General features: G+C 55.8%; 5 protein-coding genes across 6 annotated transcripts; 3 read left to right on the top strand and 2 right to left on the bottom strand.

Moving 5' to 3' along the window:
* Positions 1 to 30: 30 nt before the first annotated feature.
* H310_01423 (hypothetical protein) lies at positions 31 to 762 on the top strand (the record flags this gene model as incomplete). The annotated part of the gene is made up of 1 exon (XM_008864524.1): positions 31 to 762. One exon carries the CDS (start codon positions 31 to 33, stop codon positions 760 to 762), a length of 732 nt encoding a protein of 243 aa, XP_008862746.1.
* Positions 763 to 3,190: 2,428 nt separating this feature from the next.
* H310_01424 (hypothetical protein) lies at positions 3,191 to 3,740 on the bottom strand. The gene has a single exon (XM_008864525.1). The coding sequence runs from the start codon at positions 3,680 to 3,682 to the stop codon at positions 3,341 to 3,343; it is 342 nt and encodes a 113-aa protein (XP_008862747.1). The 5' UTR covers positions 3,683 to 3,740; the 3' UTR covers positions 3,191 to 3,340.
* An 817-nt stretch (positions 3,741 to 4,557) lies between these two features.
* On the top strand, positions 4,558 to 10,246 carry H310_01425 (hypothetical protein). The gene is made up of 9 exons (XM_008864526.1): positions 4,558 to 5,420; positions 5,489 to 6,875; positions 6,922 to 7,482; positions 7,531 to 7,769; positions 7,843 to 8,006; positions 8,059 to 8,569; positions 8,629 to 8,788; positions 8,857 to 9,734; positions 9,793 to 10,246. Exons 1-9 carry the CDS (start codon positions 4,612 to 4,614, stop codon positions 10,214 to 10,216), a joined length of 5,133 nt encoding a protein of 1,710 aa, XP_008862748.1. The 5' UTR covers positions 4,558 to 4,611; the 3' UTR covers positions 10,217 to 10,246.
* Positions 10,247 to 11,362: 1,116 nt separating this feature from the next.
* On the top strand, positions 11,363 to 12,678 carry H310_01426 (hypothetical protein). Its single transcript, XM_008864527.1, has one exon. The coding sequence runs from the start codon at positions 11,626 to 11,628 to the stop codon at positions 12,205 to 12,207; it is 582 nt and encodes a 193-aa protein (XP_008862749.1). The 5' UTR covers positions 11,363 to 11,625; the 3' UTR covers positions 12,208 to 12,678.
* A 164-nt stretch (positions 12,679 to 12,842) lies between these two features.
* Positions 12,843 to 13,437, bottom strand: H310_01427. 2 transcript variants are annotated; one of them, XM_008864529.1, is made up of 2 exons: positions 13,053 to 13,437; positions 12,843 to 13,001 (listed from the first exon to the last, which is right to left on the bottom strand). In XM_008864529.1, exons 1-2 carry the CDS (start codon positions 13,407 to 13,409, stop codon positions 12,885 to 12,887), a joined length of 474 nt encoding a protein of 157 aa, XP_008862751.1. In that variant the 5' UTR covers positions 13,410 to 13,437; the 3' UTR covers positions 12,843 to 12,884. The 2 variants fall into 2 exon arrangements, with proteins under 2 accessions (XP_008862751.1, XP_008862750.1); XM_008864528.1 differs by having other exon boundaries at positions 12,843 to 13,437.
* Between the last annotated feature and the right edge of the window lie 403 nt (positions 13,438 to 13,840).

The raw sequence follows: 13,840 nt of genomic DNA on the forward strand, positions 1-13,840 counted from the left end.
TTGTTGTATTTGTTACATTAAATAGTTCCAATGCATCGCTCCACATTACTATATCAGGTCGACGACGGCGGCATCCAATGCATTTGTCTCGCCGCTTCGTCGTCGGCGAGGTCCAAGATGGCCCAAAGATCAACGGCGGGTGTTGGAGCGAGTGCCCGACGGGCGGCGCTGCCGTTCGAGTCCTTTACAATCACTTCTAGCACCCGGGCAAAGTCGTCGAGGAGTTCAAGGCCACGAAAGTCCGGTATCGGCTTGATTTGTAGGCTTTCCTTGATGACTGCCCGAACCGCGACAAGTGTTCTCTCTGCACTCCTTGCGGCGGAAGCCTTGCCGAAGTTGGCCATGATTGACCATGCTTGCGGGACCAAGTCGAGCACGTCCTGCGCCGTTTCCACTGTTGGGTCATGCACCAGTCGTGTGGTGGAAAGGTGCCAAGACCGGCAGTACGCCGACGACAACGGATCGACGGTTGCTTCGCGGCACGCCAAGTGCGACAGGAGGCTAAAGTACCCCAGCCCAAGCACGGATAACACCACTGCCAGCAACCCCGATCGAAACAACAACACGACCAGGCGCCACAGAATCGATGGAGATGTGGACGCCCGATTCGATGCCGCGATCGCCTGCAATGCGGGCAGATGGGCTTCGATCTTCTTGACACTCAACGCGCCGTACTTTGCTTTGAGCAGTCGGATCAGGTCAACTTCGTGGCCCGAGTACGACGATGCAATCGTACGAACATCTTTGAGCTTGTCGGGTTGATGCGTTGTGTACAACTCGGTCAAAAGACCAAGGAGGGTGACGTCCCTGACGGGGGAAGGCGGGTGGGATGTTAGTGGCTCTTGTTCAAGTTGAGTAGGCGGCGACACGACCACAGGTGTTGGTTTCATTGGAGATGACGTTGTCGATGGGGGTGTCGGGGATGGATGGCAAGCGATGGGGCTTGGAGGACTCTGCGGTTGGGGCTGGCTTGGCTGGCTCAGTGCGAATGGATCGTGCATGACATGCGGAGGACGTGCTTTGTGGTGTCTCGGGGACCTTGGCTTTTGGAACACGTTGACGGCGGGGACGCTCGACTCAGAGGCGAGAGTAGTGGACCTTGACACGTCTGCATGCAGAGGAGCTGAAAGGTCACGAGGAGGGGGCACGTGGTGAGGCACGTAGTCCTTTGGGGGAGACCCGACAGGGGGTGGTCGATAAGGTTCCTGATGGGCAGATGAAGGGACCCTTCCTGCAAGACCCACCTTGTCTCGGCCTTCCATGTCTTGCTGGGAATGCCGTCCAATGCACGACACAAGTACAGTCTCAGTTTGCGGTGATGGGGATTCGACTGGCGTGGCGGTTGACGGATGGCCGGCGTGGAAGGTTTCTGGCGCCATCACGAACGGAATGGGTGCAGGGGCTGTAACAATAGTTGCGACATCGTGGATTCCAGCTTCGTGCTTGCTGTGCAGAAAGGTTGGATGTGGCTGGGGCGAGATCACATGGAGCAACCCTAACCGAATCGCCAAGGACTCCACTGCGGTAAAACCATACCGATGATGGAGCTCTTGGATGAGGCGCTTGTCTCGACCCTGGTACCGCCGCATCAACGTGTCAATCGCCGGTAGTCGTGTCGGGTCATGCTGGCTGAAAAACTCCACAAGCCAGTCTCGGAATATTTCATGTTGGACCGGGTGCGAGGATTTGGCAGGGACACTTGTCGTGGTGTCAGGTGTGTCAGTGGCCTCGTGGATCGTCGACATTTGCTGTGTGAGAGGTGGCGGGATGTACGGTGGCGGCATCGGCGTGACGTGGCTGGTCGCCAACGACGGATTGTTCTTCTCGAGCGCTACCCGCAACGCTTCAATCTTGGCCTGTAGGGTGTCGATTTCGTGGCTCTTCCTTGCCAATTCAGATGCCTTTTGGTCCCGCTCTTCTTCGATTTGCCGAACACTCGACTGCAATTTGTTGACTGCACCATGGGACCGCGCCAGATCTTCCTGTGCCTTTGTCTTGATTGCTTCAAGATGAGTTCGAAGACTCGCTTCCGAACTTTGCAGCTCCTTGATGTACCCAATCAAACTGTGCACGCTGTTCTTGGTCGGAATCAACTTGGTCACGAGTGCCTCTGTGCGCACTTTCAACGACCCCTGGCTCGATGTTCGGCTGTTTGTGGGACTCAGCGGCGCCTCACTCAAGTTTTGCGCCCGTGTGCGACCTGGGCTGGCGTCCCGCTTTGTTCTTCCGGTGCTGTTGATTCCCGTGGAGTTTCGAAATGCTTCTGAAGTTAAGAGCAAGCCCGAAAGGCCGACACGGACTTTTTGTGGCGCCGACAGTCCTTGCTCTGGCTTAACGTAATTAGGAGTGCGTGGTGGGTCGACAGTCGGCTTCGTAATAGACTTTGGGGTATGCGGTGAATTGTCGTCACCAAGCGGCGGCGGCAGGCTTGAAGGAGGCGTGGTGGTTGATGACGACGCCGTGGAAGTTGTACTGTCGAGTGAGTTGATACTGCTCGTAGTGGACGACGATTGCGACGGATTCGCCCGTCGAGGGATGGGGATTCGGGACGGCGGCGATGGCGACGAGGTAGGTCCCCGTGAAATGGAAGTCGCGCTTGACGTTTGCTGTAGAAGCGGATCGTTTTCAGCAAAGAACCCTCGAGGTTTTGCCAAAGCGTTTGGTCTTCTCGCGTACAACGGGGAGTCATGTACGATCGTCCGAACGTGGCTGAGCGACGGGTTCCACTTTGAGTGTTGATCGGACGATGCAGCATTAGTCTTCGAGTGGTTGAGGAATGTACGCGGGATACTGCTTTTTCTTGTTAAGCCTTCTTGATGACCGTTCTCACCGACGTCGACGACGGCCAGACTCTTAGGGGGGGTTCGAAGACTGGATCCTCTTTTGGTCGACAGTTTGCTCTGTGGTGGGGGGGCCGTGGGGTCGCTGTCTTGGTTCTGAGTATTCTGTCCATAGGGTGGCGTCCTTGCCTGTCCGCGGCTCCTCTGTTGTGTGTGCGATGTCATGCGTTGTTCGGCGGCGCCTTTGTCGCCTCGTCCTTCGTCAGCACAACGACGTTCCTGTTTCACACAATAGCCAGACGTGCGATCTTATTTAAATGGGGTCTCGGAGACGTGACCTATTTTTATCGCAAGGTTGACCTGTCTATAAATACCTCAAATCAATCGGCGCAATAATATTCGATCGCGATGCCACGTTGAAATATTTTTATTCAACCGTCCGCACCATTTGAATCAGCCAATCAAAACCGTCAACATGGCACACCAAAGATGGAGAACCTCCGCTCAACGAGAAGGCGGCCGCGTGGGGAGCTCGAAATGCAATGCACTTCCTCTCTGATTCACGAAGGTGATGTGTGGGTCTGACCTGCCGCGACATAGCTGTCCACTGTCGCCATAAAATGTACCGAGTCGTGGAGAATCATCATCAGCGACACGTGCTCTTCGCATCCATGAGCCCTGACGCACGCGTGACGACGACGGCTCGAAACAAACACTCCGTTGTCATGAAGCACCAACTCAAAGTAAGACACAATGTACATCGTGGTCGGAATCGATAATGCTATGAAGCATCCAAGTGGCGTCGTTGGTGAGCTTGGTGAATAGTGCGGTGTGAACTCGACGGCGATGTTCGACTGCGAAGATGTTCTACAATACTGTGTTATTTGATACACTGCATGCATTGATTCGTAGAATGAAAAGTATCAATGTACCGAACCTGTGACAATAGATAAACTGAATCATTTCATGTTTGAATCGTTGAAAGCCCACGCACCCCTCGCCAAAACGAGCCCTGTGATTGGCTGCAGCGGAATCTTTTGGAGAGTTCTACTCTTGCTGCAGCCGTCGGGACAGCGCCGTCCACATGGACGACAGCTACAGCGATGACTCGGAGCTGTACACCGAGCTGAGAGACATGGAGCGTGCACGCAAGAGTACTTCGCAACGTACATGGCCGCCGTCGTCAACGTCTGCACAACTCCTCCTCGGTCGACCTGCCCGACATGAAGGCAACCACCACATGATGGTTGCGCTGTACTATTGGCGTCAACAACTTTGCAGGAGGACATTCCACGGGTGGCGACGGTCCGTGCCATCGAGGAGGTCGACGCGGCTTCGTGAGGCCACCACTCCATACTCCAAACTAAATAAGAGTTCCACACATCTTCGTCCCCGACGGTCCACCAACTCGATTTTGAAGAGGCATATGGAGTCCATGAAGCCGCAATCCAAAGTCGAACAATACCATTCATCCTCAGATGAGTCTTCTGTATGGAGCATTCGCCAGTCGCCAACGAGCCACGCTCTTCGACCACCCGTGCCCACGACGGACACGACCGCACCTCCAACGAACGATGCAATCGATCGCCAAAGCAAGGCCGTCGCAAAGGCCTTGCGGCAACAAGAGGCTCACCGCCACAAAATGCATGCAGTAAAGACACGCTTTTCGCTCCTGGATCGCGCGTTTTCCATGTGGAAGACAGCCGTCGACACTACCAGACCCCACCGACTCGCTTCACTGGAACGAGCAATGACGCATCACCGTGCCATGATGTTGCAGGTGGCCTGGACTTGCTGGGGCATTTCATTTCATCGAAAGCAACGTTCAAGAATGGCCAGGGCCTTTGCGGCTCAATCCATATACGAGCACGTGTTTCGGGCCTGGATCTATCGCACCTCGGTCAAGCGCGCCGCTGCACTCGTGCAATCCAAGCGCAAGGCAAGGGTTCAAATCCGCCACTGGCGCCAGTGGGCGTTGGCCTACTCTACAAGTCAAAAGTGGCGCGTCCTGGTCTTTTACATCACGTCGCAACGTCGACAAAAGAGTCTGCGTCTGCTGTGGCGGAGATGGTGCTTATTTGTATCGATTCGTCGCCAGGCGCGACGGCATCGACAACTGGCCGCCGCACATTGTCGAACGAAGACGCTCCAGCAGTCGTTCTTGCAATGGCATTTGACCAGCGATGTCTGCTTGATCAATGAAGCACAAATGCGACGAAAAGTGGCGGGAGCGTCTGCCACCAAACGATGGCGAGCATGGACAGTTCGGCGGAGACAATGCTGGGCAATGAGTCACATGGCAGAAGCTTGGTACAACAGACAACTTGCCAAGACGTTGATGCGAGGATGGCGGCGCTTTCTCCTGCTGCGAGACCACCGCAACCATCAACTCCGTCGCGCAGCCACGTTTGCAGCATCTACGGTGTCTCGAGCAGCGTTCCAGGTGTGGCGCAGGCACAGTCAAGAGTTCTCTGCTGAACGACACCAGCTCGAGGTAGCTGTCGCATGGTGTTCCAGCCAGGCACGGCTGCGATCGTTGCGACAGTGGCAAGAGTACGTCAAAAGTAGAAACCAGCAACGCCTTGCTGTGTTGCATTGCTACAATGTGTCAACGGAAAGAGCATTTTTTGGGTGGAAAAGGTGCGATACAGTCAGCTCATCCCTCGTTTCGATGTGCCTACCAAGCAATAACGGTGTTTATGGAGTAGGAGAACGGAAGCGTCGAATTCTGCGAGATGGCGAGCGATGGATTGGGTCCATGCCAGGCGCATGCGCCACCTCGGTGACCACTTTCAAACGTGGCAGGCGGCAGCCCATCGACGGCATTACATCAACATGCTTCGGTGCCGCCTTCAAATGCAACGGAATCTCGCAACGCTGAGACGGCACCACGATGCTTGGGCATCGTACGTCCGACCCAAGACACGGCAAAGACATTTGTGCGTGGTGTTTCGAGGGCAGCACATCATGCGGTTCCTGCGGCAGGTTCTACGACAATGGAGTGGCGTCGTCGAGGCTGGTCATGCATGGCGGAGGTTTGTTGTGGGGTTGGACAGCACACACACTACGAAGCGACTTCAGTACGGATTTCACCAGTGGCGAGTCCACGCAGTTGGGATGGCAGTCGCGGCAACACGAGCGCGAAGGTTCCAAGCTACCGTCCTTGAAGGGTGGACGGTGTGGACTGAAAGGCGTCAGTTTAGCCGTCGCCAGGATCAATGCGCGGTGCAATGGCTCAGATGCAAGACGAACGAGCGGTCGTTGACAGCATGGTGGTGTTTTGTGCAGGTGCAGCGGAAGATTCGGGAATCGTCGGCACTCCTCTTCCACGCGTCGAGTCGAAGCTGCATGCGAGCGCTGTGGGAAACGTGGCGTGTTCGCTTCAATACTGCTTTACAAGAGCGCCGAGCGTTGCTGTGGCGTACACGTCGACTCCTCCGCTGCGTGTGGCAAGAGTTTCAAGTGGGTCTGCAGCTCGTGGCCGTCGAAAACAAACGTCGACGCGCCGCGCGCGTACTTCTCACGGGCAAATTGAGATCGTTGACGTTTGGGCGATGGTTGCAATACATGGCACGGCAACGCCACGAGAGGGAGCTGAACGATTTGGCACAAGACCAACTGGAGTGTCATCGATGCACCCGGGCGTTCAACGCGTGGAATCAAGCGCATTTGAAACGACAGGCTCAGCGACGGTGGCGCGTACAATGGGAGCACGTCCAACTCGGCCATGCCGTGCGCCTGTGGCACGACTTCGCCCAAGTCCGCGCCGGCCGCACGTGGACTGTCCTGTCCAGCCGACGGCATTACGCCATCGGCACGCTGCGCAAAATCGTGTACGCATGGAGCGATGCGGTTGCATTTGGTCGATACATTCGAGCGACAACTGACCAAGCCATCCGTCACGTTCAAATGTGCCGCCTCAAGCACGCGGTGGGTCGTCTCCAGCACCACGCGGAACGGACGCAACGTAACGTGGACGCCTTGTCCGTCGCCGATTCGTTTTACAAGCGCAAGCGGACGAGTACCGTCGTCGCACGACTTCGATCCCGCGCGGTCACAGCAGCAACTCGAAAACTACAGCGTACGACAGCTGAGGTACGTTCGCGCCATCGCTTGTGTCTTGTCGTCACGATGGCTCTAGCGCATCTACCGTCGTCGCGTCGAACACTGTGTGTTTGTTGCGATGCGGCAAGCCGCGCAACGAAGTCAGTACATTCGCCGCATGCTCGTGGACGCCCTCGGCATGCAAGCGAATGCCAAGACCAAGTACGTGTTTGGACGGTGGACCCAGTTCGCGGAAAAGGAGCGCGTTGTGCACCACTCGGCCCAACAGTCCAAGTGTCGGGCTCTGCAACGACGTATCGCGCAATGGCATCGAGTGGCAGCAGACAAGCGGCGGAGTCGCGCACTGATCGAGGCGATTCGAACCATGTTGTTCGGCAATACTGTCCGCTCCTCGATGCACGCGTGGGTCCAATTCACAGCCACGAGACGTCGCAAAGCACACTGTGCTGGCGCCGCGACCTCGCACCATGCATTTCAGGCACGCCGCCGGGCGTGGAAAGCGTGGTATGTGGTGCACACTCGATGGAGCAAACTGAAAGAAGCCACGAAACGACGACGGATGCGGCACGTGCGCCTCTTGTGGTCGCACTGGCAACGCATCGTGCAAGATTGCCGCATGCAGCAGGCGCAATGGGAGGTATATCGTGCATGTTGGATGCGAATCTGTTATGACAAGCGAAACTAGCTCGCAACGTTGCATGACGCTGCCATATGCATGCGAAAGCGCTGGGCCGAGTGGCGCGTCGCGACCCACAACGTCCAAGTTCTGGACGCAGCACTTGTGTCCAAGTGCCGAATGCAACAAGGGCTACGGCGGTCTTGGCGACGTTGGGTTCGATGCACGCATGACACCGTGATGCTTCGACGTGCGACGCGTGTGTGGAGCCAGCGCTACATTCGCATGTGCTTTCGATTGTGGAGCGTGTACGTAAACCTCCGTGCCTCTCGCCAGAGTTGGTTTTGCACATCGTCTGGTGATCGTGACGAATATTTAAAGGTATCGAGTGTATTGTCAGCGAAAGCAACGCCTGGCGGTGGAATGTTACGTGCATTGCCGACGTCGACTTCTCGGCGGGGCATTCCGGCATTGGCAACAACTCAAGAAATGGCGTGAAATAAAGCTTCAGCAGCAACACGCGGCGGGTCTGCACGATTTTACTCGTAAGTCTATCGGGGGAATCCAAGCGGCAGTCAACGAGTTTTGTGTCCCCAGGTCTGTGCAAGCCGTGCTTCGGCAGGTGGGTGACATGCACGATGAAGGCGAAGAAGACCAAGCATATCTTGACAGTGGCGTTTCGTCGAGACGCCACCATGACAATGTTTCGATGTTTTCGAGGGTGGCAGCAGCACTTGCGCTGCGTCCACGAGTCGCGCCAGGCTGTGCATTCCTACGAGTGCGCGATGAACGACTTTTACGCGATCAAAGCGATCCAAGTGTGGCGGGATCGAGCACAAGCGTTGCAAAAACATCGGCAGCTCACCCTGTGCGCCATGGATTTCCTCGTGCGGAAATTGCGGACCAAATGCTTCGACGCGTGGTTGCTTCACGGAATCGTTCAGCAAGAACGTGCGCTCAAGAATCAAATGGCCATCGAACACGCGGCATCTGTCGCGGCGCGCCACCGATTTGACCGGTGGCTCAACTTCACTTACGCCCAACACCTAAAGCGTCAAGCTCGTCATCACCGCAACGCTGCGTTGGTGCAACAGGCATGGTCACAGTGGTGAGGATGGAAAACCCCGCGCCAGAAGTTTGTTCGTCTCATCGATGGTCGATCGATAGGATGGCGTTCTTGCAAACACGCGTTTGCACAGAAGAGGACGTAGCCATGGCCAAAGGCCATGCCACGATGCAGATGCAGAAACGAGTGTGGAGGCGATGGCAGGTCTTTTGCGTCGCTCAGCTGCAAATGCGCATGGCGAGATTCCATGATGCCACCACGGTGAGTCCATGTTGTCATCGCAGTCGTCGTCTCAGTCGTCAAAGTTGGTGCTGACACGATGTCTGTAGCGCTTACGACGCAACTTCGTCACGTGGAAGTCCTACCGCGACGTCATGGAGCGACTGCGGCATGCGTGGACGTATTGGGAAGCGTCGGCGCTCAAGTTACGATTTCAACAGTGGAATCGCTTTGTGTCCTTACGTCGCGTCCGGCATGCCCAACATCGCGTGTTCATCGGGCTGCAGCAACGGCTGGCTGTTCGACGGTGGCTCCGCTACACGCACACGTCAAAGCACGACAAGCGTCAGGTTGTATGGGCGTCGCAGCTCTTTTACGAATCGTCGGTTGGATGGTACTTTCGCGCGTGGCGGTGCAAGTTTGAGTCGCAAGTGCACAAGCGCCTCCAGGCGGAGCGCGCGGTGTCTCACTTGATCGGAAAGGGGCTCCGGGGGTACTTTGAGCGGTGGCGTGCGACGTACACGCAGCAAAAACACAACCGGCAGGCCATGCAGATGGCCGATCTGCATCTTGACTTCTCGCGGCAACGGCGCGCCGTGCGATGGCTTCGGGAGCACGTCCAAGACCATCACGATGCTCAAACGATTTGGCATCACGTCAAACTGTTCTTCACCGATCATGCCCATCGGCGAATCTTCACCAGGTGGAAGACGTTTGTGGTCGAACGCAAGACGAAGCTGAAGTTACAACGCACGGCAGCCATTCATTTTGGCGGCCGGACGGTCCGCGTGCTCTTCTCGGCGTGGATGGCCTACGTCACTCGGACTCGCTACCTCAAGGCTCGTCTGTACCGATCGCGGCATTTGTACTTTAGTTCGCTGTATTCGCGGTCTTTTTTCCGCTTGCGGCGATTCGCAACGTTGAAGCGGCGCCTTCGACACGTCACGCATCGTGTGACCCGTCGGCGCCGACAGGAATGGTTTGACAGGTACGCATCACGACCACCCCACGTTGAATGCAGCCGTAAGACTGACTGGCTGCTGCAGGTGGAAGCAGTTTGGTAACGTGGCGCGGCTAGAAAAGAAGCGCAGTGCACGAGCGTTCATGCTGTACCGAAAATCGCACGTGAAGCGCTTGTTCAGCCACTGGCGAAGCGTAGCCGTCGAGCGATGGATGCGGCAGTGGCTCGTCAATTACGCTGGTGTTGTGCGCAGGCAAGGCGGTCTCGCGCTGGCCGTGCGACGGTGGTGGACGACAACAGAAGCGAAACGACAAGCCAAGGCACAAGGATGGCGTCTGCGTCAAGCTTATCTTGTCTCGACGGCGATGGAGCGGTGGCGCCACGTTGCACAGAGCGCAAAGAAAGAACGGCACCTGGCTGCCGCCATCGACCGACGCCGTCAAAGCAAAGCCATGAATGCATGGCTCGACGCCCTCCTGGCGGCAGAAGGCCCCGTTGGAGCATTGTAACATACTTGGGAATAAATCATGTAGCTGCAACATAGATATCTGTCTTGGAACAGCGCCAGGGCAGCAGGCACGCGCCACAACCTCGCTCGTCGTCGATAGGAGAGACTAGAACAGGGCACGGTGGCTAAAGAGCTACTTCCTACCACAAATTCCAACGTGCTCGCCTCATCAAGCTCACCGACGGCAGGGTACAGCACAACCCCCGACTTGGCAAAGCCAAGGACCAGCCAGTCTTGAAGTAACACAATGCACGTTGTTTGATGTGAGCCGCAGCAACCGCTTTTGAGCTTACGTTAAAGCCGACGCAGTACGGCGAGTCGTGGTCGAAGCACGTGTGCCCATTGAAAAACTACTCTGACAATTGTGAACGAAACGCCGCCACCTTTGGTGCGTGGCGATTGTAGCCCCAGCAGGAGCTTCGAGTAAGTTGCATGGATCGAGGATTGGTGGACGCATGCGCCACACACACGGAAAATGCCGTGCCTCGGATGCTTGCCTATGGCTGCGCTCCCCCCCTTTGCAAGGTCGTGTGAAGTTTGTTGGAGATGGCTGCCCACGACTTCTGACGATTCGTTGCTGGATGCACGGGGCCAACTGAGATCGAGCACTTCAGAAATGGTGGATGAGCTTGAGGTGGCGGCAGGGGCGGTACTGACACACGACATAATAGAGGGCCTTGGTCAGGGCGACAATCTGAGGCTCCCTGACAGTGGATCATTTTGTGAGTCGTCGTAGCTGCTAGCGAGGGCTCAGGCACTTGGGTGCCCTGCTCCTACCGACGGGAGCGAGCGAGTATGAGGTTCGGCCGTAGGTTTATACGGCACTGACTTGTGGCTCGCTCACGCTTGCGGGACTTAGCATGGATTCTAATTGCTTGTGGCGACGACGCATTGGCAAAGTCTGTGAAGCCTCCTCTCGCTGTTCAACTCGACAAAGTTGGATTCGTCCATTTCAATACAGTTTGCCTCGTCATTAAATGTAGAGCTAGCTGCGCGAAAAGATTGTGTAGGCGGGGGAAGGCTTGCTGCTTCAAGCGGGAGAGGTAGCGGGATCTCCGCGTCCGGGTACTCCATCACGGCAAAGGACGCCGCGATGCTAGCCTACACAGACGTCATCTCGAGGAATTGTATACAACCCCCTTGCGTCGACGAACGTTCACGTGCGTGGTCGACAACTGCCACCACGGGCGAATGCGATGGTAATCAGCTGTGACTCAACGTGTTGTTGGCAAGTTGTGGCACATCACTCGAGCCTCTTCCCGACATGGCCAAATCCCGTGACTGCAGCTCTCTGTTCTGATAGATTTACTCGAGAAACGTGAGCTCAATCTTTGCGTCGTACGAAATGACTGCTGGAAAGAGCACATCGTCGTCCACATTCGAGTACGCAATGCCCAGGTGCGACCCATTATGCACGAACGACACCGTCTTGGATGTGTGGTCCAGGATCGTCATGAGAATGTCGCCGCTCTTGAAGGGCGTCCCAAACGGCGCATCGTCATGGCCTTGCAGCGAGCACAATGTCCCCTTGCGCACGTTGAGGTACCAGCCCGAATAATTAAAGACAAACACAGACTCGTCGCCGTTCGGCACTTCCCAAAACTTGGGCTCCTTGATAAATCCAATTGCGATCGCGTTGCGGGCTTTCGACTTGTTCAGCTCGACCTTGACGCAAAAGCTGCTGACTTTCACATTGCCCATGGCGACATTCCAAGCCGAACGGATCGTTTTCAGCCGACAGCCGCGGCTACTGACAGTGGCGTGGATGCCGACGCGCGAAGGGTCCCAACGCAACGGAGGCGGGGACGACGACGCTGCAGGCGTCTTGATGTTCTTGTGGTCGCCTCCAGCACGGATTTTGTGTCGCTTCTGTTGATAAGAGGCCAAGTCAAGGTGCTTTGGTGGTGGACCGCACCCTCGTTTGGCAGGTTTGCTCTCCAGCAACGTCGTTGTGTCGGCAACGGTAGCGTCGTCGACGGGAATTTGCTGTAGGGCCGTTGCCTGGACAACCAACCGACGACGCTGGTTTTCCAACGCGTTTAAATGCCCTTCCAAGAAGAGCTGCATGTCCTCTGGCATCCCGCGCAACCTTGTCGCTAACGAGTGCACTTGTTGGTAGCTGCGATCGCACTCGTCTTGAAGCGCGCGCAGGATGGAGGTGATTGTGTTATGGTCGTGTCGCTGTGCAGTTGGGATGCCGGCAGGAGCAAGGATGGGCACGTCCTCCTGGGGTAGACACGGCAGAGCGACAGCGGGCTTGCTTCCTTCAGGGTATACGTGCTCCTCGCCGTCGGCGGTTTTGTCGTGGCACAAGTCCTTCTCGGGCTGGGCCTCTGGTTCGACTTCGTCAGTGCATGGCACTTCGCTCGTCTCGCTCCACGTATCGCTGTGCACTGCGTTTGGTGAGCCAGGCTCTTTTGGACGCCTTCCGTCAACTTGGTCGCAAGCAGAAGTCGATTCCTCCATCGACTCGAATTTTATGCCAACTCATCTTGGACAATGTATAAAAATAAATCTACTGTATGGCTTAGGGTGATTGGGCAATTTACGACAAATGGCACGAGGAGCTAGCTGGCACCAACTTCAGAGGTTGCCGCCCCAGCTTGCGTGTGGCGCACGATGAGAACTGGCGCGAGGAAGGTATGCATGGATATAGTGGAGTCTTAATGCTACAACCCACCGGTGCCGTCGAGGAGCCACGGTACAGATAGCATTTCTTCTCGGTTCAAGTGGTCCATGAGATGGTCAACGAATTCGACGAGCGCGGCATAGTCCCCCGAGGTCACCTGGGATTCCAACTCGATGAGTTTGCGGTGATCCCTCTCAAGAACCTCCACCTCGGATTGGCACTCGGGATGGAGTTGCTTCAGGCGAGGAAACCACATTTGGTCTTCTATGCTGTGGTGGTGGTGCAGGTTGTTGTCGAGGTGACGGAACGATGACACGTTCACCTCCCTCCGCGCTTCTCCTTTCTTGACAAGGATCTCGAAACCCCGTCGAAACGACACGTGAATGTCTTCGACGAGGTGTCGGCCCATCCCACCCCAACGGCGATCTTGCTTCCACTCGCGCATAAGAATCGCGTGTACATCCTTCGTGGTCTGGCGTCGAACTTGTACATCCTCTATTCTTCTCAGCTCTGCAAGGCGCTCCAGCGCTGGGAGCCGTGCGAGCACCGATGCTTCCGTCGTCATGTGGGTCGTCGTTTATATGGGATCTTACGTTAACCGGATGTGAAGGATAAACGGCAGTACTTTACCCATCGAAAGTATTTAGTACCTACTACTACTATTGGCATGCATCTTATACAAGGAAAGTCATGTTGGTCTCCTCATGGTCTGGTTACCAAATATGTAAAAAAAACTTGAGCGGACTCGACAGTCGTCGCTGTCGTCGTCGTCACTATTGAGATGTTCCTCCTCCTGCGACTGGAGCTATCAAGTGCGTGTCAAGCATGAGGAAGATCTATTCACGGACTGATTGTGTTTCTATTGTTTCAGGGTACATCTAGTAGTATTAAAAAATTTCATGCTCTGCGAGAAAGTCTCGGTGTTGTAGAGGATTTTTTGTCGTTGTGACTTTGCCCTTTTGGGAGCAATTTCCTTCCAATATTCCGGCATCCCCT

The sequence above is a fragment of the Aphanomyces invadans genome (genome assembly GCF_000520115.1).
Source record: "Aphanomyces invadans strain NJM9701 unplaced genomic scaffold supercont1.2, whole genome shotgun sequence".
Classification (NCBI taxonomy): Eukaryota; Oomycota; class Saprolegniomycetes; order Saprolegniales; family Verrucalvaceae; genus Aphanomyces; species Aphanomyces invadans.